At 33.6% G+C, this 25,977-nt stretch overlaps 1 protein-coding gene across 2 annotated transcripts in view; it reads left to right on the top strand.

The window, feature by feature from the left end:
• LOC144448331 (polypeptide N-acetylgalactosaminyltransferase 2-like) overlaps positions 1 to 25,977 on the top strand; it is a 56,866-nt gene that overhangs the window by 27,981 nt on the left and 2,908 nt on the right. Inside the window, exons 4-14 of one of the 2 annotated variants that reach the window (XM_078138533.1) lie at positions 1,548 to 1,615; positions 4,315 to 4,380; positions 5,262 to 5,383; positions 11,471 to 11,570; positions 12,169 to 12,253; positions 22,235 to 22,338; positions 22,662 to 22,788; positions 23,501 to 23,593; positions 24,249 to 24,332; positions 25,192 to 25,318; positions 25,588 to 25,707. In XM_078138533.1, the coding sequence (XP_077994659.1) occupies positions 1,548 to 1,615; positions 4,315 to 4,380; positions 5,262 to 5,383; positions 11,471 to 11,570; positions 12,169 to 12,253; positions 22,235 to 22,338; positions 22,662 to 22,788; positions 23,501 to 23,593; positions 24,249 to 24,332; positions 25,192 to 25,318; positions 25,588 to 25,707 (1,096 nt within the window). Of the gene's footprint in view, positions 1 to 1,547; positions 1,616 to 4,314; positions 4,381 to 5,261; positions 5,384 to 8,943; positions 9,032 to 11,470; positions 11,571 to 12,168; positions 12,254 to 22,234; positions 22,339 to 22,661; positions 22,789 to 23,500; positions 23,594 to 24,248; positions 24,333 to 25,191; positions 25,319 to 25,587; positions 25,708 to 25,977 lie in introns of both variants that reach the window. The other variant, XM_078138541.1, reaches the window with a different exon arrangement.

Below are 25,977 nucleotides of genomic sequence, written 5' to 3'. Positions count from 1 at the left end.
ATTTCTTGAAATGAGCGTAGAGGTAGAAGTTTGATTCTACCTAGCCTCCATGAATTGAAAGTAATGATTCTAGGCTAAGCTAGTATAGGGTTACTTTGTGACGGTACTAGAATAAAAATCAGTGGATTCTGAGTGGAACTGAAATATACATTTGATTGACAGTGTTATGAAGTTAAAAACCCTCTCCCACATAATGCAAATATCTTTGAAGTGGATTGTGTTAACTTTGAATCTAGTCATGTGTGGATTTTGCGCTTAGAACATTGCAAGGGAATGGTGAGGGCTTAGAAATCCCCACAGGACTGGATTCTAAGCTAGGAGTTTGAAAATGTGTATCATACTTATCTATGTAACAATTTGTATAATGTGATGTATTAATTATGCTGGGTAAGTTTATGCCCACCCCCTCATACCCCCCTTCCACCCCCAGCTCACTTTCCATTCATTCTTCTATAAACTCATTTGTATTATAGCAAGGTTATGATCTAACAGATGTATCCTCAATTGCTTCTTGCATTCACAAATTTGGCTAGATTGCTGTGAAAACAGTGTTCATTTGTAGTTATTTTTGAAGAGCGGAAACCCTTATTCACACATGTGTATAATTACTATGAGATGTTATAGTACCCCTAATGTAACTGTCAGCAATTTATGAAACTATAGATTTTATCAGTGTTACATATACATGTAGAGTCTGTAGACTTCAGCAAAATACTGAAAACATGCAGTGAACCCAGAAAGCCTCATTTGTTGATTACATATTGCCTTGACAGTAGTATGACTAGGCATTAGACATGGTCTAGCAAGGATTAACAACCCAACAGTATATCTGAATCAAGACGGCTTACAGCTTTCATACAGAAATGTCAAGATTACTTGCCGACCCTTTCATTCACAGCTGCATTCACACTAATTAGAATCTGTATGTTGATGTATGTCAATTCTCTTCGCATGTCAAATTGGAAGGTGTAAACCATTTATTGCCAATGGTGTGTCCCCTATAAAGTTTTGTGTAAATTTAGCGCAAATGCCTCGCCTACGTTAATGAAGTCACACCATTCTACATGTTAAACTTGACACATAGTGATCACGTTAACATTATCTTGACTTGCTACTGTTTTAACATGGAATGCTTTACAAGTACATTCAACATGGAACAGTCATGTACATGTAGTGGTTGCTGCAGTGGCCCAACATTTTGTAGTGTGAATTCAGATATCATTTGTCCATTACAAAAATATATCTCTCCACCCCTACTGCTATTTGAAAACTGATACCCAGGCACTAATGTTCTTTTTGCAAGTCTGAATTACGGAATGATGACTTCAGATGGTGGCCATTTTTCTCTTTCACAGAATGTGTGATGCTATGCTTACTATAAGCTACACCCTGACACTCTACTGATACCCATTTGTAACATGTGAACATAGCATTTAGCTGCAGATAACACCAACCTCTGATATGACTAATAAACACAACTGTAGGACTGATAGCTGTTACATTGTGAGCCAAGCCAATGTGACATTTCTCTTTGTTTTCACTTACAGTGTCTTAAACAGGAGCCATCCTCAGTTAATCAAAGAGATAATATTAGTAGATGATTTCAGTGATGATGGTAAGTATATGAGATGATGTTATTGATATCCAAACCAGTTCTATGTGATCTGTACAATACACTGTGGTGGTCTGATGTACTTTACAGAGAATGTAACTAGAAAATATGGCAAGCCATTATTTGAGTCTGTTCACCCCCCCCACCCCCCCCCCCCATGACAAGACGAACAACACATTTTAATCTTAGACAGGGGAGAAGTTCACTGTTTATGATTTAATGTACAAAATGTTGGGGGGGGGGGGGGGGGCTTTAACTTTGTCGTAAACAATGATATAAATGAAAAGTTACCGTTGTCATTCAATGATGTTTCTGTTTTTTGCCCAACAAAGTGAAAAATGATATATTGAGAATGACAGTTGTTGACCTGCTGTTCACAATATTCATACCATCATGTTACAACTAACCCGGGTTCTTTTATGCACTAACACTATTTTGTAAACTGATTAATTAAAATCTAATTTAGTTGACCTTTTTGTTACCTTCGGATTCCACATATTTTCATATGTACATGGTTTGGTCTTCCTTGCTGCCCTCAGAGGTTGCTGGCAATTGAAAGTGAACGTGTAAAACAAATGATGGTGCATGCAAAATCTAAACTGAAACAACTAGCTGACCGTTACATCGGATTTCAATCAGATTGAGTAATTGGAACAAATTAGCACTCTAGGAAGTTTCAAATCTATTTGAAAGGAGTACAGAAACTGAAATGCGGGAAATACAGTAGTACATGTACTTTGACAGGGATGGGGAAATGATTTACACTCTGACATGTGAGGCCTGACCATTTGTCAATAAGTTTTCCATATCTGTCATTTCCATATCTGTAAAGTTTTAGAGAACCCGCAAATAAAAACAAATAAAAACAAAAAAATAAAAAAAGGTTAATTATTATCTTATTGCTTAGTAAGATACATATACAGCATTGTACAAGATCTCATTCAAAGCAGAATCTGATGTATCCATCCTGAATTTTCCCAATGTCCTGTACACAATAATGCCTTTGAAAAACCAAATGTTAGTGCTTGAATTGTGTTTTACCGTATTCAAAACACAGGTGTTCTTTTTTACTGTGTTCGGTAAACTGCTGTTTTGTCCAATGATGTCGTTACTAAGTTATTGGGAAATGGAAAACAGGGTCGGCCAATCACAAAGGAGAGCATCCTGGATTTGAGTGGTACTTTTAACCAAGTTCCTTGATGGGGACAATGTTCTTACCAGTCTCTATTTCTAAGTAAAACGGTAACAAAAATATAGCATTTAATTAGAGAGTAAAAGAACATGTTTATAAACATAGTTTATCAAAAACCTAGATTTAAATCTACAAAATTGCTGTATTTCTTCATTTATGTTCATCTAGCTTATTCTAGAAAGAGGACGTGGCATTTCTAGCATATTATGTGTATATTTCCATTGTAAATATTATAATGAAACTTGAGTGAAAGTGCCCATCATTGACTATAAACGATAGCGTGACTTCATACTTTAAGAGTTATAGCCAAGAGCAAGTTTTCCTAAAGATAAACCATTATCTGTTTGGTATTTGAATGTTATCATTTATATAGTTAAGTCGTGTGTGCTTTGATGGCTGCCTAGTTGTTAAGATTACTGGGTATTAAGTTAAACCAGGTGATATCCAGTTGGCTTACCCTGTAGGCAAACTGTATATCACTTATGCATAATTAGGGCAGGGAGAGAAAATAGCTATGAGTAATCATAAACGTATAGGTGGAAATATAACAGAATTTTGGTAAAAATATGTCTTTTAGAAATGATTCCAAATTTGACTTGGTTAATTAGCTTTTATATGAAGTGATAATTTATGTTATATGAAAGTTATGTATAGAGTGATATAATTACCGGTATGTGATAAAAGAAGAAAGTGGTTTATATTAAGTTTTGGAGAAATTGTGTATTTTCTGAATTTGATAAGAATTTGTGAAAAAATAAGTTCAGTTTTTCAGCCTGATTGAAAGTGACAGAGCTGAGTTTATAAGCTTTTTTACTCAAGTGAAAAATTTAGTTCATAATAACCTCGATAATAACCTTCATGATCTTTAAATTGGTTAGATTTGAACTGTCATTTTCAAAAGGAAATTTTGTGTAAAAAGAAAGAAACTACAAATTTGCTAGATTTGATATGAATATCTTTGATATGAATATCTTTGAAATATTCAATTTGAATAGCTTACACGTACTAAAGTTTAAAAAACGTCAAGATCTGTTTAGAACTGCCCCGATGAGAATGAAAAAACAGTTGAATCCAAAATGTATGAGAATATATTGTATTGTATGAGGAACTGCAATCATTGTAGGTATGAGAAGATTCATGGTGTTGGAAAATAAATGGTAGATTAGAAACACATACACATACAATATGTATACAGTGTAAGCAGTGCAGGTGATGTTGACATTGATACACAGCAGACGACATATGTGTTTGAAGATGACTCATTACGCCTATGTATAGACAACAGCTGGGTTACTTCGAAGTTCTACTTTTCTTTCCAGCTACAACATTTCAATATTTTCATAGATTTTCTTTTCTCTTGATGTCTTCATTATCCCCCCCCCCCCCCCTTTCTCATAACTGAAAATGTGTTCTTTTCAATTTTCTGTCGTGACAGAATTGTGAGTCTTTCAATGTATTCAGTTGTAAAATATTTCTCTCTCTATCAATATCTCATATTTTCTTCTCGCAGCTGAAGTTGGACTATCATTAACACAATTGCCAAAAGTGAAAGTTTTAAGAAATTCCAAAAGAGAAGGTAAGATATGATAAGTGTGGAGAGTTCTTGTAATGAAATACATCTAACTTCCAAAATGTAGAAATGTCTGCATTGTGTCAAAAAAGCCAATGATCAGTCGTGTCAAAGGTTATTTAAACCTGGATGATACATAGCGAGGAAGGTTTCCGTTATTTCTGGTGTCTTTTCAGTTATTGGATTTCATTCTGAAATATATCACGTAAAAGTTCATAAGGTGTTATATATTTATGATTTTCTGCTTTGAAGGAATCCATTTTCAAGGAATCCAATAATGATAAAAAAAGAGAATCAGTCTGTCTTCGTCATAACTAACTTCCAGTGATCTGCATGTATAATGTGTGGTACTAGGCTACAGATTGGGAGTTCGGTCAAAGGACATCAGTGGCAGCAGTGAAAGCAAATTCCTTGAAAAATTAAATAAATCATGTTTTAATACAATTACCATTTAATAGCCAAGATTATTGTATTTACGTGTATTGGTTGCCATGGAAGCCATGAAGTGAATATCAATCCAATTCTGTAGCACATTTACAATAAATTTACTTTCCATCGCAGACTGTTAGGATGTAATGACTTCTAACAATTTACTTTGATTAAACTGCATGGGTTTTTCCAGTATTTTAAAGTAATTGGAGAACAGAGCATGGTTTGCCAATCAACCCATTACTTCACTTAAATAGCCAGACAGTTTCCATGGCAACACTGACTTTTACAAGGCAGTGTGACACTGAGTCTTTTTTATTTTTTCTTAAAGTGTTAGTTGTAATACATTAGTGAAATTCCAGTTGAAATAATCATGTTGTTAAGTAGTTAAATAGAAAATGAATGTGAAGTAATGAGAAATGTTTTACTGATGTTATTATGTCCTTCTAAATGTCTAGGTCTTATACGATCGCGTGTGCGGGGTGCCAATGCTGCGACGGCTAGCGTGCTAACGTTTCTAGATAGTCATATAGAGGCAAACAAAGGCTGGCTTCTTCCACTCCTACAGAGGGTCAAGGAGGTATGTCAACACACAATTTATATATCTATTCACATTCTAAGCAAAGATATTACACCTCCTACAATCATCTTTACATAATTTACTTTAACACAATTTTTGTATTATTCATTTTTTTCTGTCAAGGTTTGTACACATCTTTTAATTGCCATGACACAGACCTGAATATAGTTTTGATCGCTTCTTATATTTCATTCATACTGCCAGCATGCAAGGAATACAGCTTTTCACTGGTTGTAGCATTCACATAGTTTTTGACAAACAAATTGATTTTTTTTCACTACATTCATGACACATACCTTTGTACAGATATTTCTTCTTATTAGTTTTCTTTCATACTGCCAACAAGGAATACAACATTCACTGATTGTCGCATTCATGTATCTTGTTTTGGCAAATTTTTCATGTCAATTTTTCACTACGTATTAATGTTTTTTGATGGAATTCACAACTCTGGCAGCTAGGAATACAACACAATATACCAATTGTCGCATTCATATATTTGTTTACATTTTCGTTTGAATTTTTCACTGCATTTGAATGTCTTCGGTGTAATTCACAAAATTCAACAACTCTGCAATACACATTATTGAATCAACCAAAAGAAATATCATATTCATTATAAAATGAAACAATATGAGTTAATATAGTGTATTTGTATGTTACTTTTCTTGCAAACATCTCATTTTCACCCGACGATATATTGAACCACAGACATTGATTTACATGTTCCAACCTGTATGGTATGGTAATTATATGTAGGAAGTTGTGAGGTTGTAGCAGTGAGTGTGTCAAATTTGTCATTTTTATTTCCTGGCCAAATGTTTTAGAGAATGATACATTGGTCTTCTGCATAGTTGATAGGACCAACAAATTTGATGGGTTGTTAATGTGTGGGCAAATCTGATTGGTTTAAAGTGAGTCTCAAAATTTGAAAAAGAAAAAAATAGTTCAGCAGCTCAGCCGGGGTGGGGGGTGGGGTGGGGGTGGGGGGGGGTGGTGAATGTTACAATGTATGTATTGAAAATGCATTGTACTATATGGAATTTTGGCCAGAGCTGCTGTGTTATTAAATATAAGTGATCCAAACAATAAGATTTGACAGTGTCAATTAAGCTCCAGTTCTGTATTTAGAGTCCACACTACAAGTACACACATGATATAGCTTAATTTTTTGTCATACTACACCATATGTTACAGTCACTATGTGTATCATATCACTACACAAACTACTCTGTATTTCAACACCAGTGTTTCCTACTCTCTCATAAACATTGGTCGGCTGGATGATGAAAGACTGGGTTCAACAGTTGTGGTTTTCCACATACTGACTGCAGTGGTTTCAGTTCAAATGTGACTTGAACCAGAATGCCTCAGATGGTGTATGGGCTGACTATGCTGATCACAAATGAGTTGCTGCTGTCTGATCTTTGTTGCCTTACAAATATGCTGGTATTTTCAAAGGGTGTCTTTTATCTAGACAAAACATCTGTGTTTGCCATCGCCCAGTTATAACAAATATTTTAAAAATGTTTGATTATGAAACTTGAATATATATATATAGCTTAAAGATGGAAAATAGAAAATATTTTTAAATTGATTAAAAATTAGGATTGTCAAATAATTTAGTTTGACTATACATTGAATTTTGGATGTCCAGTCTAAATAAAGCCTTGATCTTCAGGAAACTGGTTTCTTAAAATTATAATAATGGATATTGATAAAATTTTGAGAACATTACATGTAATTAGGGGGTTGTCTAAAATTGGACTTTAAAATTTACCATCGCTGAAGATGTGAGTTCACTATGTAATTATATGATATGGGTGAATACTCCAAAAGTGACAATGTTCAGTAGTACTGTAATATATCTCATCTTGTCTGGGGTGAATTAATCAGACACAAAGGGACATGGAATTGAACTTTTTTCTTTGTTTGTACATCACATTGACTAGTTTACAAAAAAAATGTTTATGGAATTGAACTCAGGGTTTTGATGTAGGACTAGTGTCAAAACCTAAATTACAGTAAAAGTTGGGCACAGAACTGAACTTGGCTTCATCATCATGTACATGACATATGTCAAAAACAAAAGGTGTACAAATTTATACTAATTTACAAAAAACATGGGCATGGACAGATGTCATATATGACATCTGTGAAAAACAAAAGGATTACAATTTGCTGGTACTTTTACTCGAAAATATTTCATATTTTTCAATGCTTGGGGTATTGTGCAAATATTTGAAATCGAGTATAACATAAATTCATATTTCTCTTTTTATCCTTGCCAAAATGTCTGTCGATTCTGTGAAAATTATAATACAACTTTTATCTTTTCGAGACGGCTTAATAGTAATTTATACAGAAGACTTTTTCTGAAGATCTGTATAATTATTAAAATATGTATATTTCATGAAATTAATCCAGTAATCATAGTACATACAATATGGCAGAGTATCTTTAATATCATCAAGTACCAGCACATTTTATCATTACTGAATTAAAGCCTCACATTCCCACTGAATTTTATATGAGAAATGGTTAATTGACTTATTTATGAGAAATTTAATTAACTCAGTCATTTTTTTTTCATTTGAAGCAAACTTTTGTCAATTTCCATTAGTAATTCTGCATGTACATTTCAAGTCCAAAGAAATGACTATATCAAACTGTGTATAGTATATCTCCAAAGTGTATTTGTATGTACCAAGGCGTACATACATTCTAGTTTAATATCTTGAGACACTTACGTCAGGTAGTACTTCGAATCTCCTTATTTCTTTAATAATACAAACAAAATCTACACGGCTGGCTTTAGAGAATAGAGTGCATGATGTTCCTGCTGGCACTCTGTGGCTTTTCTTATTCATGATATTCATGCAAGAATCATGTTGTAACTGCTCATACAGATCTTTGCTTTAATAACATGTTTGCATGCTCCGACAGTGTGTATGTTATTAATCATGGCAGTCTTTCCAATAAGTCATCTGGGAATGAAAGGTTAATATGATGTCACTTGGTGAAAGGTCAGAGGTCAGAGGGAGGTAATATCATGCCTTTCCTGATTAGTTTTTTGAGATCTGGTGACAAAAGATTGAAATCTCAGACTGGTGACATGTTCTGTGATTCTAATGTTGATCCCTAAGTAGTAAAGATACTGGGGTCTCTGATAAAAAAGAAACCCTTGCCATCCAGAAGCTCAACAATGTTTTATGGCATGTGAGTTTTCATTCAAATCTTGCACAAAGAGCAGATATGTTGGAAACATGCAAAAATACCTCTATCTTTAATGCTGTCCTCAAAATAGCATATTATTTTCACTTTTGATTTTCTATCAAGCTAGACCTAAAACAAACAAAAAATAAGAGTAATGTTTCAGTCAATTACATGAATATCATGTATATTTCATTTGAATATTCAGATTTCAACTTTGACCTCTCAGCCATGTCATCTCTATGCTTTCTCAATAGAGGGCACTGTTTTATTGGAAAGGTGTCTTTAATCGTGTGTATCTTGATGTGCTGTTTTTTGCCTTTTTATCTTGCATATTAATAACATAGGACCATACAAGGGTGGTTTGTCCTGTTATAGATGTCATCAACATGGATACGTTTAAATATGTAGGAGCTTCAACAGACCTCCGTGGAGGTACAGGACATTATTCATTCTCATTTTGACCCAGTGAAAATAACCAGTGCTGAAATATACATGGTGAATTTACTACAACTGATGAAATGTGCAAGGTGGAATCTACTAACCATGAAATATACATCGTGTAATTAACTCACAATGAAATCTACACAGGATGAAATTTACTAGGGGTGAAATAGACAGGGTGAAATGTACTAGCAATGATAGGTGCACAGTGAAATTAACAAGGGCTGAAATGTAGATAGTAAATTCAATAGCAATGAAATCTACATGATGAAATGTATTGATGATGAAATAGACAGCAGTCTGTAGAACCCTTGGATGTCAAAAAGGGGTGAATTTATCAGACAATGATGGATTGTGTTTGCAACATAATATTAAGTGAACTCAAGTTCCTTGATAAGTATTTGACATGACAGCTAAATTTTCTCATCAATATTGTCCATTTAAAATTGGTTTTCTGATAAGGTCTGAACTGCAATTTAATTTACTAAATTGGATTTCTCTATATAACAAAAACAATAAAGAAATGTAACCTTTCACTTCCTGGGATATCAAAGTTAATTTGAAATTCTTTAATTATGACACCGCCTCCTCCCGACCCTCCCCTTCCACCCCATGTATATATCAGTGCTGGTTATTCAAGATACAAACAATGTTGCAAGAAATGAAAGTTTGTTAGGAATTATAGATGTCAAATTTAACTATTGGCTGTGCTTCTTTTTTGCCAGCTTGCGTACTACCATGCAAGAGTTCAAAAACTAACCCAAAGCTTCACTATACATGTTAACTCACTGAAAATTGTCATTAAAAACAGGAGTATTATACAAATTGAAAACTTGTTTTCAGCTCATGTGATATACAAAATGTACTTTATAGCATTAGCAGTATATTTTATCTGAAAAGTTGACTGTTTGGTTTTTTTTTTACCTGAAATTTTTAGCTTATTTGTGGAACTGGCAGTCATATACACCAGATTCACTATTATACCAGTTTATGATGAAATCTGGAAAAAGGAGAAATTTAATGATTTATATCGAAGCCACTTCCTTCACATTTTATGAATTTATAATATTACGCTGTAATTATGTGAAGTGTTGTATATTAAAGAACTCCAAAAATTACATAGCATATTGAATTAGAATATTGGTCAGTGTTCATCAAATATTAGTGATGCCTTGTGGTTGGTTTATAATAAAGGCAGTTATGAATTCATATATTTCTATGAAACTAGAAAGTCATACATTCAAGCAGAAGAAGGACTTAAAGATTAGTTGTTAGGGATGTTCCTTAGTTATCACTCACTAACATGTGTTAGCAAGTAATAGAAGAGCATATGCTACAGAACGACAAATCAACCATTCTATAGATAGACTTTACATCTATCAATGATTCCAGATTTTTTCTGATTCCAGAATGTTCCAAACTCTATTCAACTCCCAACACACCCAACCTTCATGTATCTGTATTCCCCCATTCATGTTTCTCATATTTTACAATTTCATTTCTGTATGTATTTTATTTCTCTCTCTTTATTTTCCAGTACCTTCCTTTCACATACTTTTCGTACCTTTGTATAGTTCTTTGTCCTACAAATCACAGGGGTATGGTGTAAAGTAGCTGGACTTGCATCAACAGTACAAAACTATATTATCTCAAATATACATGAACCTGAATTATAATACACCATATTGAAAATCTTAAGATGTTATTTTTTGAATGTAAGAAGACGAGAAACAAAAAAATTAGATATTAAGTAATATTAAGAAGTGGGAAGGGAAAATATACATGATACATATGACATGATGAATATAAAATGGTCCATACATATTTCATGATTTTCAGAAAGTTGAAGAAAAAAATTAAGTTTCGCTAAAATGATAACATTTCCTGTTAACTTTAATACCTATGTCAAATTTGTAAATTTTTTCGATAACAAAAATGTATGCTAGTGTTTTTTGCTCATCATTCAGTAAAACAACTTAATGGAGCCAAACGAGCAATTAAGAATTCTTATCTGGGCTTTATACAGTATTAAGGATATCAAATGTTTTGGACAAATTAATCAAATTTATATTAAATAGAATCAAGTAGACTGGTGAAAAAATTTGAAGTCACAAAATCTGACTCTCGAGTAAAACAATTAAAATGAAGTTTATCTTTTGGCAACTACAGCAATTTTAATAAGAGTAGAGAAAGAACATTGGAAATTTTTTCAGAAAATGGACAAATTATCAGAGGTATTTAAAAGGAGAATACTGATAACATCGTGTCAGATAGAGATTGGAAGTCAGAATATTTAATTCACAAAAAATGAAAATGATCCTTAATTGAAAACAATTCAGAAACAAATAATATGAAATATTTTGTGAAATCATGGATTTTATTTTCATATTGCCATGTTTTGTTGGAGTTGTTCATTTCTATATCTCATAGGACTCCACTCACTTGGTGTGTCCTGTAATTGACATTATTGATATGGATACATTTGATTACCATGGAGCAGCTAGCCAAGAAAATGTCTTGTTCCGGGGAGGTAAAAAAAAATCTCCAAAGTTTCTCTGCATGAAATGACACAGTGGGGAAATAAAAGTGGAGAGAAATTAATATATGAGTGGATCGACCCATGGTTATCTTTTGATCAGCGGAACATTTCTGATCAAAATGTATCATAGTCATCAAAATTGTCAGTTTTCATCAATAAGTTACTCTCAGCTCACCCCCTCTTTATGTTGATCAAATCATAACCAAGGTCACCAAATGGGTACTAACCCTATATCTGATCATAAAAATCTTTACTTGTGTTAAATCTATCTTTTTTTTGGTGTATTTTCTTATAAATATGAGTTCTATACTTACTGTATGTCTGTACTTCGATCCTCACCCCCCAACATCCTCCAATCTATTATCAAAATCATTCTATATTTCCTGTCATATCATTGACATCTCTGGATGGTGGCCTAAGCATAATTTCAAAATCAAGTTATTTCTTCGAAGCAGATTATGTACTTTTTTTTGTATATTTCATATATTGTTGATTAGAAGGGATTATTAAGAAATGTGTTTGTGAAGAAAATGACGTCGATGAGAAATTAATAGTGATTTGTTGATTATTTCATTGACTGTGTATATAGGTTTTGATTGGAGTTTACATTTTAAGTGGGAACATATGAGTGAACAACAACGAAAGTCAAGAAAAGACAATATTGATCCTATTAGGTAAGTTGATTTATTTTTTTGTGTTCATGCTCAAAATATGCAAGCTTTGCTGTCTTCAGATTTGGAAATCCATGAAATTTTCTACGGACTCACAATCGGAGCAATGCGGTCCACAGCCAGTGAAACCCCCCCCCAAAGTGAAGCAGAAGTTCAGGGTGGTGTTTCTCTGAATTTGTATGTAGATGATGTCAAATCTGGAACTGGCTCTCAAAAACCCAACGTTGTTCTGTTATTCTTGTATGAAGTTCACATAATGTTCACAACATCAGTGCAGTTCACGTTCACAACCTGTATCTGCATCAACAACCCCTACCTTACAGATCAAATGACTGTATATCAGCATTGACAACAACACTAGCAAGCTAGTTCTGACGATTGATAGGTTAATTTGACTTGAGTGAGAGTAAAAGAGGTAATTTAAGATGAGATTTGTGAAGGAAAAATTGGATATATCTTTTGAATACATTATTGACTCCATATTCTAATTGGTCATTATGACCAAAAAGTTGTTGTAATTCTGAAAAACTGTCGGTCCGAACAGAAATCTGTTGGTCTCAGACCTGCAGACCGGTGTTAATTTCGCACACTGATTGCATTGTATTGGCAAAGGTTGCCAGCTTGCAGTCTTGTGACACTCAAAGTGACTCTTTCCTCATAGGGAAAACATCAGATGAAATTATTGATACGGCAATTCTGCTGATTTTACTGACTTCCTTTGACAGTAGTTATTATGCCCAACCTGGAAGCTATGTTTTCCTCTTCTGCAGATTAAAGATAATACGTTACAGTTAGCATGGAGGGTTGTAGGCTCTATCCAGCTGTATACTTTAGGGAATAGTTTGCTCTATTGAAAGGTCTTTTTAATCTGATCTCGGATGAGGTGATTATCATCAATATTAAAGTAAAACTGACATATCCTTACAACCTTATTAAAAGTATGTGATGACTGAGAGACATAAATGAGACAGTTTGATTTTTTGCTGACGTTACATTGCTTGGGTGATCTAGTGGCAAATGTTAAGTGTGTGACATATGTGACTGATGTATGTTCTCTTGACTCCTTTGATAGATAGATAGATAGATAATTTATTTACAATGATGGCCACAGGCTGAAGCAGCTTATAGAAGACAAAAAATATTCAGTTCAGAAAAGATAACTTGGAAGCGAAACTTAGGTGTATATTTTGAAAAACTATGAACAGGATGTAGGTAGATTACAGAGCTGGTAGCTGGAATAAATGAGATGTAGCTTACAGAGGTGGTAGAGAATTTAGATTACAGAGCTGGTTGCTGGAATAAACAGGATGTAGATTACAGAAGTCAAAAATCTCATTAATATTGCTACTTTTTATCGTCTGGTTAGACAAAAATCTTACCAACAGTGTTTCGTCAATCGTTTGATGTAACAGCATCTTTATCAGTATTGTTACCCTTTCTTTGCATAAGCTACCATTAATATCTAAGGAGATCATCGCCAAATTTAAACCCCCAAAGGTTGGCATATTCTTTGATATTTTTGAGATATTCAGTTGACTAAAATGTAACGATTGTAATTAAATTTCTTGTCGTGCCAGATGATAACATGTGGAAATATTAATTAGATTTTGTTGCACCAGATGAGAAGATTTACAACATCAAAAAAAGGGGAATGTAGCTTTGTTGGCTGTGTAGCCAATGTTTCATTTGCATACATGATGTACTTTTGCCGGATTTCTTTGAAATTGCCTTTCTTATCGTATTTTAAGTTCATAGCTTCTTACACAGGAGTACCACCAAATCACGTCTGTCAAAATAGCCAGACAGAGTACTCTTTAAGAAAGAGATGTGTCACTGTCACATTTTAATACAAAGAAAAGAGAAGATTTGTAATAGGTTGAAGACCTCTCGTTAATGCATTTATGCATTCCTGCTATCAAGTTGGTAGCTTTGATAGGAATGTTGTCTGATAGGAGATAAGTGGTTTGATGTCCACATTTTATCACTTTATGGTGATAAGAAGTGTTGACAACTTGTACTTGCATTGTATCGGGACTAATGATTTATTGGAGAGTGTCAGGTTTTGTAAAGTACTAAGATTTGAAGAAAGCAGATATCAATTACTTTGCTGCAAGAAATGCTGAAACAGGTCTCTAGACGATTACTGAGTATGATAGCCCAGAGACTTGTCTTAACGTTACTATCTGAAGAAGCTCTCCACACTAAAGCCACTTAAGAGTAATTCAATTTTTTGAATAGAATCTGTGCTGAATTTTAAACTATCAAATACAAATCCATTCGGATATATTAGTGTGGAGACTTTCTTGAGATAGTAACATCAAGACAGGTCTCTGGGTTAGAGGTCTTCTGAGTTAAGAACCAACACAGAAGGTTGATCGAGTTACATCATATATACATGTAAACTTAATTACCATATTCAGTCATCACTGAGGGAAATCGTAAACTAATTCCAGATTTGAATAAAACATTAGTAAATGGAGAAAGCATGGTTGGAGATGGTGAAAGCAAGATACCCCACATGACTGGATTCTAGCTAAGATTTATCACTGATATAAAACTCTACAATTTTTGCCTGAATGGTTTAGACCGTAGTATACATGGACCAAAAGAAAATTTCAACTTTTAGATGAATAGTGATATATGAGTGTCATTCATAAGGCGTATGTGAATACATTTCAGTTTGATTGATATGGAGAATATATGTCACGCAATCTCAGGTCAGGAAACCAAGCTAATCAAACCCACAGACATTTTCAGTCACGTACTTGATGATGAAAGTTATTTTGATGTCACTTAAAATGTGATCAACATCAGTTAACAATTTACCATATGCTACCAAAGATCTTTTCAATTTATTGCTAGTTTAGATGAATATTGTGTCAGAACAAAGATGAAATCAAGTTAATGGACAATACGTTCGTGCAAAAAAAAGGGGGTTAATAATTTTACAAGTAACTTTTGATATCTGTTGTACCAGTTTATTAATAAGGTGACTGTCATTCACATTTCGTCATTAAACAAGAATGCAAACATGCATAATTTGTTTTTAATAATGTCGCAAAACCATATGTATATGATAATATGCCATTTCCTACGTATAAAAATAAGTGTTCGGTGAACTATTAGTCTTTATGATTATCGTAACGAGAATTTGAACAATGTCTGGACGTATAATTTCCATTTCGATATCGATTCATTTTTTGCTAAATTGTTGAAAAGTCATGACATTTGAGTAATGACAACTACATGCTGATTTCAAATGTCTGACATGGCAGTCATGATGATATTTTATACTAGTAAGGGATCAAGTGACATAGGCAAGCTTTACATAATACCTGACTGTTAAGTATATTGCGTGTACATGTGTTGTAGAGTAGTCCTTTTGGAGATTAAACAGGGTTGTCTGAAGGCTGTTTGATAAGAAGGTTGATTAAAAGGAGATAAATGGAGTAGTATTCATCTTTTAGCGGAAAGTACATTTTAAACCTTTGCTTTTCATAACTTTTTTACATTTTAAAGGTTAGATTGAAGTGAACTATTTCTTATATAAGGTTGCGATTGATTAGAATTATATGCACATCTGTGACAACAAGTATAAATATATTATACATTTCGTTCCAATTTCATGTCTTTTTGCTCTATTCTAGTAACTTGACATTAAAGTGAAAATAATTGATATCTTGATTTTCTATGGAGCTCTACTGAAAGTGTACAGGAAATTAGTGGCCTCTAGTATAGGTAACTAATCTGCTCAGTGTAAAATTTTGCTTCTGAAATATACATGTATTTACTGTATTATTGGAAGTCGACACTATTATGCATATACTTGTACTGTTACCCATTTTGTCATTTAAGATAAAATAATTTTTTGATGTAATGCGTGTACATGTCCATGTATATAAACATGTACATTAAAAGAATATATTCGTTTATTTATGTGAGAGACGTTTGATTAACTTACAACGAAATCTACAGGATGAAATTTGCTAGGGGTGAAATAGACAGGGTGAAATGTACTAGCAATGATAGGTGCACAGTGAAATTAACAAGGGCTGAAATGTAGATGGTAAATTCAATAGCAATGAAATCTACATGATGAAATTTACCAAGGGTGAAATTTACTAGCAATGATAGGTATATGGTGAAATTAAGATGGGATAAAATGTAGATGGTAAAATGTATGTGAGAGCCTTTTGATCTTGCAAGTCATTTATTCAAAATAACAATTTATAGTATGAAAAACTGTAAACTTTCGTATAAGAAACTCCTTCAAATTTAAAAGAAAAGTACAAAAATCATTTTGGTAAACTCTATATTCAAGGGTCAATATGAGCAATAATTCATTATCTTTCATAAAATGGCAACTTTTGTCAGCTCTAATGACACACTGCTATAATAGTGAATGTTTTAGGGTAAGCTACACCTAATACAAGCACTTAAAAAATGAAAGAGTAACAGCTAAATTTCATCCACAAATTCTTCCATACTCATAAACTCTGAGCGAGTCTGAAATTCAAGTCACTTTTGGTGAATGATATAGCTAAGCAAGTAGATAGGAACTGTAAATACTATGACATGTTTAGCTAAGGTTGACTCCTAAGTATTAAACAGAGATGGGCAAACTTAGTCTGTAAGATACAGATACTCCTGCCACACTATCAGCCAGCATCACTCATGGCCTGATAGGGCGGAACAACACGATGTTCAGATATGGGGAAATCAGATGGTTTTAATGTGTAGTTTTTTTTAGATATTTACAATGTAAAGGGAAAATATGGCATGTTTCCTTGATAATCCCATCCTGAAAATAAAGATATGACGTCGGAAAAAACATTTAGTACAACAAGGAAATAGAGATACGTGTAGATAACAAATGAAAATTCTGCCATTTTTCATTCGTATGCTTTTCATGAAAATATTCATGCAAGTATTATGGGATGTTGACTATTGGTTTAACAATAAAGACAACGACTCAAAAACAAATGGAAATTTCCTAACTGAGCACACACATAGTTAACTCTATGTTTCTCATTGTAACACATTAAAAATCATGGGTCAATCAGTCAGTCAGTCAGTTAGTCAGTTCAGTCAGTCAGTCAGTCAGTTAGTCAGTTCAATCAGTCAGTCAGTCAGTTAGTTAGTTAGTCAGTCAATCAGTCAGTCAGTCAGTCAGGCAGTCAATCAGTCAGTCAGTCAGTCAGTCAGGCAGGCAGTCTGTTAGTTACACATAAAAAATGATAAACAACATAAGTTTATGTCTGTGCTGGCGGTACTTTCATTTCATAATCATACCATCACACTTTAACATTCTGAATGACTTACAAAATAAATAACAATTAAAAGTCAGAAAGAACTTTAAACCATTTTGTTAAACGAAGTTCCCAAATTTCAGCGATAAAAAATAATTTTTTCCTTCAGATAATAATGCACTCATGGTGTTGACATCGTACAAACAGCGATGTTGTGGTTTTGTTCTAATTCTGCCAGTTTGTTAAATAATTTCACCAGAACTTAGTTGGGTCATGAGAAACAAAGAGTTAATGAAGTATGGCTCTCCTAAGTCATTATCATTTGAATGGACATGTTTGCTGCTGTGTAATTTAAAAAAAGAATGTAATATGTTACTATTATAGTGTAACTTTTACAGGTACTTGACCAAGTTGTTACGTCATGGACTATTCAGTTGGCATATGGTTTTATTGTTTGACAAATTCAATACTTGCTAATATGGTAGAATATGGACTCAATATGATATTGTGTGAATTCACATTTACCGTCTACATAAACCTGACTAATAGAGTCAGTTATGTCAACATTTGAATATATTAGATATTGCTGTAATACATGTCTTTGTAGTTAAATACTGAGCTCTTTCAAAGACATAATTCAACCCCCCCCAACCACCCCCCACCTCCCCCCCCCCCCCAAAAAAAAAAAAGAAGAAAATACTGTTTCCTAGTCTAGTAGTATGTGCTAGCTTTCACCAAACCTCCAGATTTCTCTTTATGGGCGTTAGAGATAATTTGATACCGTGTTGGCATCCAGACTAACTGTTTCCTTGTTCTTGAATCATATCTTGTAGGTTTCAAACTCAGTAAAGTGTAAATAATTTACCTAGCATATTTCAGCTGGATCACTCAGCCAAATTCTTCAGTTGTTATTATTGGTTCAATCATGTAGATTTGTCATATGACTGCAGGAGGGCGCTGTATAGTATACTACCAGTGTTGCCAACCCTTCGTTCTTGTTAAAGTGACATGCGTCAAATGGCTTCTTTCACTCAGCTTTTTATGCAGTGATACTCACATGAGAATAACCTTGAATTTGGTGTTTTCAGGTTTGGTAGAGTGCTCTTACGATATTTATATTTAAAAAAACAACATTTGAATAAAATTACTGCTAAACCCTTTTGGCATGTTTTAATGTTTCTTCTGCAGACCGTTGCAGAAATAAATGTTAGATTTGAATTGGGCTGAAATGGTCATATTTACAATAACAAAAAATTAGCGAACATAATATTAAGGAGCCTCAGAGTCTGTAAAATTTTCTGACAGATATTGAATTTTCCTGCGACATAGGAAAGGATTTAGAGAGTGGGTGTGTTTGCGGGAATTGTTAAGTGATCAAATTTTTCTGACTATCCCACTTGGTATCAGTCTTCTGATTGTTCAAATATGTGAAGTAGTTAATGTCAGAAAACTAGTCAATTTGCAGTCATTAATGTTTATAGGAGTGTAACACAATGATAGATTATTGATAAGAAATCTACAGACGTTGACAAATGAGGGGGGTGGGCAAGGGGGAGTTTATACAGTTACAGTTTATGAAGAAAATGAAGCGTAAATTACAAATGATATATTCCATTTGTTATAGTGATACCTAAATTTACAAAATTATTGAAAAAAAATTTTACATTTGACAAAAAAATTAATGGTTGCGGTGCACATTGCCCAATAAAATTTATGATAACTTTTGTTTATGCAAGTGGTAGAAAATAAAAAGGTAATTACAGAGTATGATGGATAGCAAATGACAGCTTTATGATCTTAATTTCAGCAGTTTTACAGTTGACTGAAAAAAAACATAACCCAAGGTGATTGTGAGTTATGACATTATCTCTCGCCCACCTTCACTTATCAGCAGAACAGCCCAGCAGGCAAAGAATATGAGATTAATGTAACAGTTGAAATTGATCACCATTTTCCTGATAGAAAACATAATTAACACAACTGTAGAAAAAAAAGAAAAAAAAGAAAGAAAAATAATGAATGTGCTTGTATGATGACTTTTATGTCCTAATAATATTTTCGTAACTTATAGTGCAATATTAAATAAGAAAATGTTTTAGTCTTTGGTGTTATCAAATTATGATTGACTGTGTCATGTGACTGTGTGTGTGATAGTGTTTATGGAATGATATAACAACTATTTGATGTTTATCAAAGCAGACTTTAAGTGATCTGTGTGCTTGGTGTGAAATATGGTAACAATGCTAAATTCTATTTTTGTCTACATGCTATTTAATTTATGATCAATTATCAGTTCCACTATTCAAGGCGGAAGGCCATATTTGTTGTAATAGATTTCAGTTGACAAACCCACTAGACATCAAATTGATCAGTATGTGTTACGTAAGATACAGGCCATTATTAGAATTGTTTCTTTGTGTGACCACTTAATGATGGTGCCACTGTGCTGTCCGTTCTGTGATTAAAAAAAAATGACAATTGCTGTCATCATCAAAGAAACGTTCAAATTCTTTTAATTCCAATTGTTTATTCCCATTAATATTTACACTGCCTCCAGTGCAAATTGATGGAAATAATTGAATGTTCAATGCAGTTACAGTAATCACTATTCCATTATTGAAATAGTGAATCAGATGTTTTACTCAATAATTGTTCTCCAGTATTGTCATAAATTGATCTAAAAAAATCAGAATTTTAATAATTACAATTTGTATTTTCGTTATGAAGGTTGGTAATCCTTACTGAGTAGATATCATTTATATTTTTTACAAATTCGAAACAAGCAGAAAATTCATTGAAGATACATAGTTACCTTGAAATACCATTAACTAAATACTAATTATGTGAAGGTTGAATAATCATCTAGTACTGTATTCATATTGGTTTGTGTGTGAAATTGATGCGAGTCTAAACATTTCCGAAGAGCATTGACAAGTTTACACATCTGCAGTTTCTCTTCAGTAGTGACGTCACTGATAATTTATGGGTGTACCCCAAAATTAACATGTCATGGAATAATTTGAATGTTTAGTTTGCCTAAATGCAAAGCTACACATCTCATGATATTGGATGATTAAATATGTTTCTGTACAAACTATAACAAATAGTGTCTCACAGATGCAAACGATGTCAAGAATATTCACAGCTGTACTGTGCCCCTTTAATGGGATATTATGGGGGGGGGGGGGTGTTAAACAGATGGAAAGAGTAATATCATCTGAATTGAAGAATTTTCACTAGGGATAGATATATATACAGTAGACCATGAAAAGTGAGAATTTTCACTAGGGATATGTACAGGCGACAGTGCAATTTTCACTAGGGATATGTACAGGAGACAGTGCAATTTTCACTAGGGATATGTACAGGAGACAGTGCAAAGTGTATCCATATGTAAACCAAGTAGCAATCGACATTCAATTTATAAAGTGCTTCCGTAGGCAAGTAGTCTTGAGAAAAAAGTGATATTGAGCGGCTAATGGCATCACTTACATCAGAACTGAATTAGATGTACTTGGGGAAGTATGTTTGCCATTTGTGTTGATATGTTGGTGCCCTGGGTACAATATGACTGTGTACGATGGCTTAGGAACGTAGTGTGGGATTCTAAAGGCTGAGAATTTGTTTTTGAGCACCGATGTTATTTGAATGCTTCAGTCTGCATATAATACAAATTGATAGAGGAAGTAGAGATTGTGTAGGATATGGTATTGGTTTGATGTATATATATCTAGAACATAAAGAGTATTACATTATTTCGTGAAGTGAACAAAGAAAAATTTGGAATGGTTGCAATTTATTTACTAAATAGAGATTGGCATGCAAACAGCCACTGCAGAAAATAAGGGATACAAGCTTGGTTTATAATATTTATAAATTATGTATTTAGGTAATTTGTGCTGCACATCACGTGTTAAAAAAAGAACTCTAGATGCTGAATCTAGCCTGTTTACTGTGTTGTTGAGATATGTTGTTAGGTGGTCATATGTATACATCCTAGCCTTCTGTTTCTGTTGAGAACATTTTCATATGATACATTCCACACAAGTTGTTATTCAACACCTGTAGGGTAAAATTTACATAACCGTATGTAAATAACATGTAAATTATCACCTGTCCACTACAAGATTTTGCCTCATATAGCGCAGTGTGTGTAGATTTATGCACATCGATTCATTTGAATAATGATAGTTTGAGTAGTTGTCATGGGTTGAAAGGACTACACTGTGATCGACCAAGCTATTAGATGAGAATTTTCAATCTGTTATTATCAGCATTGAAAATGTAATCATGACAAGAATAGGGGGGCTAGGGGGTATGACCAGCTAACTAAAATGTATCTCGACAGCACAGTAAACAGGCTATACTGAATCATAATAAACCAGCACTTGATATTGATAGAACTCAAACCTGATATTGAGGTATATTACAAAAATATTCAAAGATAAGATTTAGTACGTGCGGTACTAAAATATTAAGGAAACTCTTGTCAACTGTGCTAACATCACCAGAAGATGGTTTTAATGTCAATGACGACATGCAATGCATCAAACTAAAGTTTATATTAGAACAGTTTAATCAAGGTTTTGTGGGATTTTTATTGAAGTGAAATACTTCGACATATAATGAAGTCAGATTGTGTCACTTTAAAGAAACAAGACTTGATGGTTTCATTAGTTTAACAATGAATGATGCTGATCAACTTAGAACTTGCAATTTTTTTTGTTTGTTTCAGAACACCAATGATAGCTGGTGGTTTATTCATGATAGATAGAGAGTGGTTCAATTACCTTGGTCAGTATGATACCATGATGGATATATGGGGTGGTGAAAACTTTGGTGAGTAGATTTGTTGTCGATTAACTCTAAAAAAAAAAGGAAGCAAAACGAGAAAGACATACAAACCAATGTGATTTGAAAAAAATGATCATGGAAGTGTATAACTATGTAAATGTTCTTCTCTAGAGGCAGAATGTAACAGTAATGATGGAAAAAACGCAGTTAGTTTCAATAATATGATAAGAAACTTTATTTTCAAATTTTTGTAGGTTGTGTCTGTTGTATTACATGGTAACATTTGCATATCTAGCCTTGATAAAAAGACTGCCCTTCACCGATATATGATTCAACAGTGTTTTAATAATCTTATCTCACTTTTGCAGAGATTTCCTTCCGTACTTGGATGTGTGGTGGCAGTCTTGAAATCATTCCATGCAGCAGAGTAGGACATGTATTCCGTAAAAAACATCCATACACTTTTCCAGAGGGTAATGCTAATACCTATATAAAGTGAGTATAGCATGTAACTATGTGGGGGGTATAGCAGAAAAACGAGACTCAAAATAAAATCTCTTGTAAAACAGATAGGACATCAGGGAAATGACACCAAAATAAAGATTATTCTGTAAAATACTTTGACAAATAACTCCGAAATCAACTTTAAACATATTTTACCATTAAATAATTATTGAATGCTACCACTAGATGGCGCTCTTCACCAGGAAGGCTGCTAACAACAGCACTTTATTCTCCTATCTTTGTTCCTAAGAATGACAGACTCTCAAGAGTACTAGTAATTTATGAGGTCAAAATGTTGTCATTTCTGCTTTTTACCACTAGAGGGCAGAGCTTGTCAGAAAAGGTGTAATTTGTAGGACATTCACCTTAGTAATTAAAGTCCCTGGTGTAAAGTATTTGCATATAGAAGTGTGTATTCAAACGTGAATATGCACATTGTGACTGGTGGCAAGGGACATATACATCTAATTTCTCAAGGGACTGTAGGTCGGTCTAACACACACATTCCCCAAAGACAGAGCCACATAGCCACAGGTATCCTTCAGACCTAAGAGAGAGAGAGTAATATATGATGTTGTACAAGTGATCAGTCAGCATATGTGCATTGTTACCGTACCTACCCCAGATACTCGTGAGTTCCCTTTGCCCAGACAAATATCTTCTATTATAAGATTTATTCACATATTTATATACTTTCTGACAGAAATACAAGAAGAACAGCAGAAGTATGGATGGACGAATATAAGAAATATTTCTATGCAGCGAGACCATCAGCTAAAGGCAAACCATATGGAAAGTATGTATACTAAGGAAATACCAAAGTTTTGTATCATTTATCACCAAATTCATCCAACGACAAGAATCAGCAATACTTCTTAGGTTTTTTGCCAGTGCTCTGTTGCAAAGTTGGGTTCCATTCCTGGACTCTTATTTTGAAAATTATGAAAAATCTTGGCTATAACGCTTAGACAGGAACATTACACCATTAAGATTGTTTACAACTGCATGGATGTCTCCAGTACCTTTGTCGGTCTTTATCTGTGTTTTGTATACAAGTAAGCTTATATAGATTTAAGATCACATACCGTGCATGAACATTTAGTATCTGTCGCAATCAACAACATCACCTTTCGTTGTGCAAGTATTTCTCACAATTATTTGCCTGCATGATAATTACTGATTTGGAGAAAGTCCTTAGACTGCAGTTTCATCATTGTTGACACTCCTATTAACTGTAAGTCAACTAGTAAATGAGTGCTTGTACCCAATGATGAATTTTTCTGTTTTAGAAAACCCCTGGTAATATGGTTTCATGATCGTGCATATTTTTGTGATATATTTGACAAAATGATGCCATCAGCAACTGTTTAGCATAGAGAATTGACCCATTTTTCAAGTGATTTTCAATTCTTATGCATTAAAAATCTATGTGTGTTGTATTCACTTTGTAGTGTGGATGACAGGAAGAAATTGAGACAAGATTTGAAGTGTAAATCTTTTCAATGGTATTTACAAAATGTATATCCAGATCTCAAGTAAGTGTCAATTTAGGTATTGTATACAACTGTAATGTCAGTTTGAGATACTGACATGTTGCCTACTTCTGCCAAAGACAATTAAACCTGCCCTAGCTGCAACTGGGAACTTTTTCATCAAATAACCAAAATATATTCACTAAAAATTGGTCGTGTACTTATAAAAAGACATTGTATCTGTTAATAAGTGGTCAATGTTATCTGTAGGTAGTCTAGTGACAAGTTTAAATCTTGAGCGATAGCTAGGTTTGAATCTGTTACCATGTTCAAACTGTACTTGTTGTAACTGGAGTATGATTTTTCGATCAGACAACCACATTATAGTCACTGAAAGTGATTTAATACCAAAAATGAGAGACATTGTACATGTAAAATAGGGGTCAGTATTATCCTAAACAGTACAGAAACAGTTTGAAATCGTAATCTCCATTGGGGACGCTAAGTTTTGGATGCAGACACGAAAATCAATTTGATTTGATTTATCATGTTTACAGCTACAAAAAGTATGTTTACCCAAAGGTGATGCAATACTGCTCACCATCTATGATATTACAAGTAAGTTATTGTACCTACAAAAAAAAACATTTTCAAGAAAACGTTCCAGTTACTGCTAGTACAGGTTTAATTTAATACTCTAATTTTGCACAGGCAAACTATTGAAACTAACTTGTCCTTTCTCATAATAAATAAAAATTTGTTTGCAGTGCTGAAGTTTATGAGTATTAGAAAGTACCTTGGTCAAGTATTCATTGCCTGTGAATTGGCGACATACATGTAATATCTGATAATTTCTTAACTTCTTTATTTTGTAACGTGTAGAAGTATACTGACATACATTTATGCTTTTGGCAATTTCCAGAATTCCTGATGAAAAAACATATTTTGAGATGAGGCAAGATGAAATGTGCCTTGACAGCTTATCATCTAAACCCAATGGCATGGGTACAATGGCGTTGTATAAATGCCATGGCAACGGTGGCAATCAGGTGAGTTTATCCGTGACATAGCAATAATAGTATAGTAGTTGTAGTCTGGCTAGAACCTTGCTGTTATCCCAGGACACATTGTGGTCATGTAGTCTTATTGCACTACATCTGTTTACATTATGTACAAAATGAGAGAAAAAAAGTTGTAATGTCTTCAAGATTTCAGCATTGAAGTATTTCTCTTTATGTATCCGTGTATGTAGTATAAAATGTGTACTAATTCACTAAGCCACCATAATATCATCATCTATTTTCATTTCCTCTTTAAGGAGTGGGTGATGACCAAAGAAGAAACTCTTCGTCATAAAGAGGTTTGCCTAACAGTAGCATCTAATGAACCAAACTCTAAAGCTTTCCTAACACCCTGTAGAAAAGGAGATAATAAACAAGTAAGATTATATTATAGGTTATTATTTAGATGTTATGACTGTGGCAATTGTGGTCTCAGGGTACTAAAATAGACAAACTAAAACTTTTGTCTGGGCATGTTCAAGAGAGATAGATATGTTATTGAATGGTGCACTCACACAGAAGGATGGTGTTTCTGACAATTTCCATGATTGTGTAGTTTACAAATTTAGGGACGTCAGTGATCACTCTCATAATTACAGGGTGATTATAACAACAGGTGGCATCACTGTCTTGTGTACTCTACCACA

Source organism: Glandiceps talaboti, chromosome 2 (assembly GCF_964340395.1).
Source record: "Glandiceps talaboti chromosome 2, keGlaTala1.1, whole genome shotgun sequence".
Classification (NCBI taxonomy): Eukaryota; Metazoa; Hemichordata; class Enteropneusta; family Spengelidae; genus Glandiceps; species Glandiceps talaboti.
The sequence above is the reverse complement of the archived record's forward strand: the minus strand, read 5'-3'. Positions and strand labels throughout refer to the sequence as shown.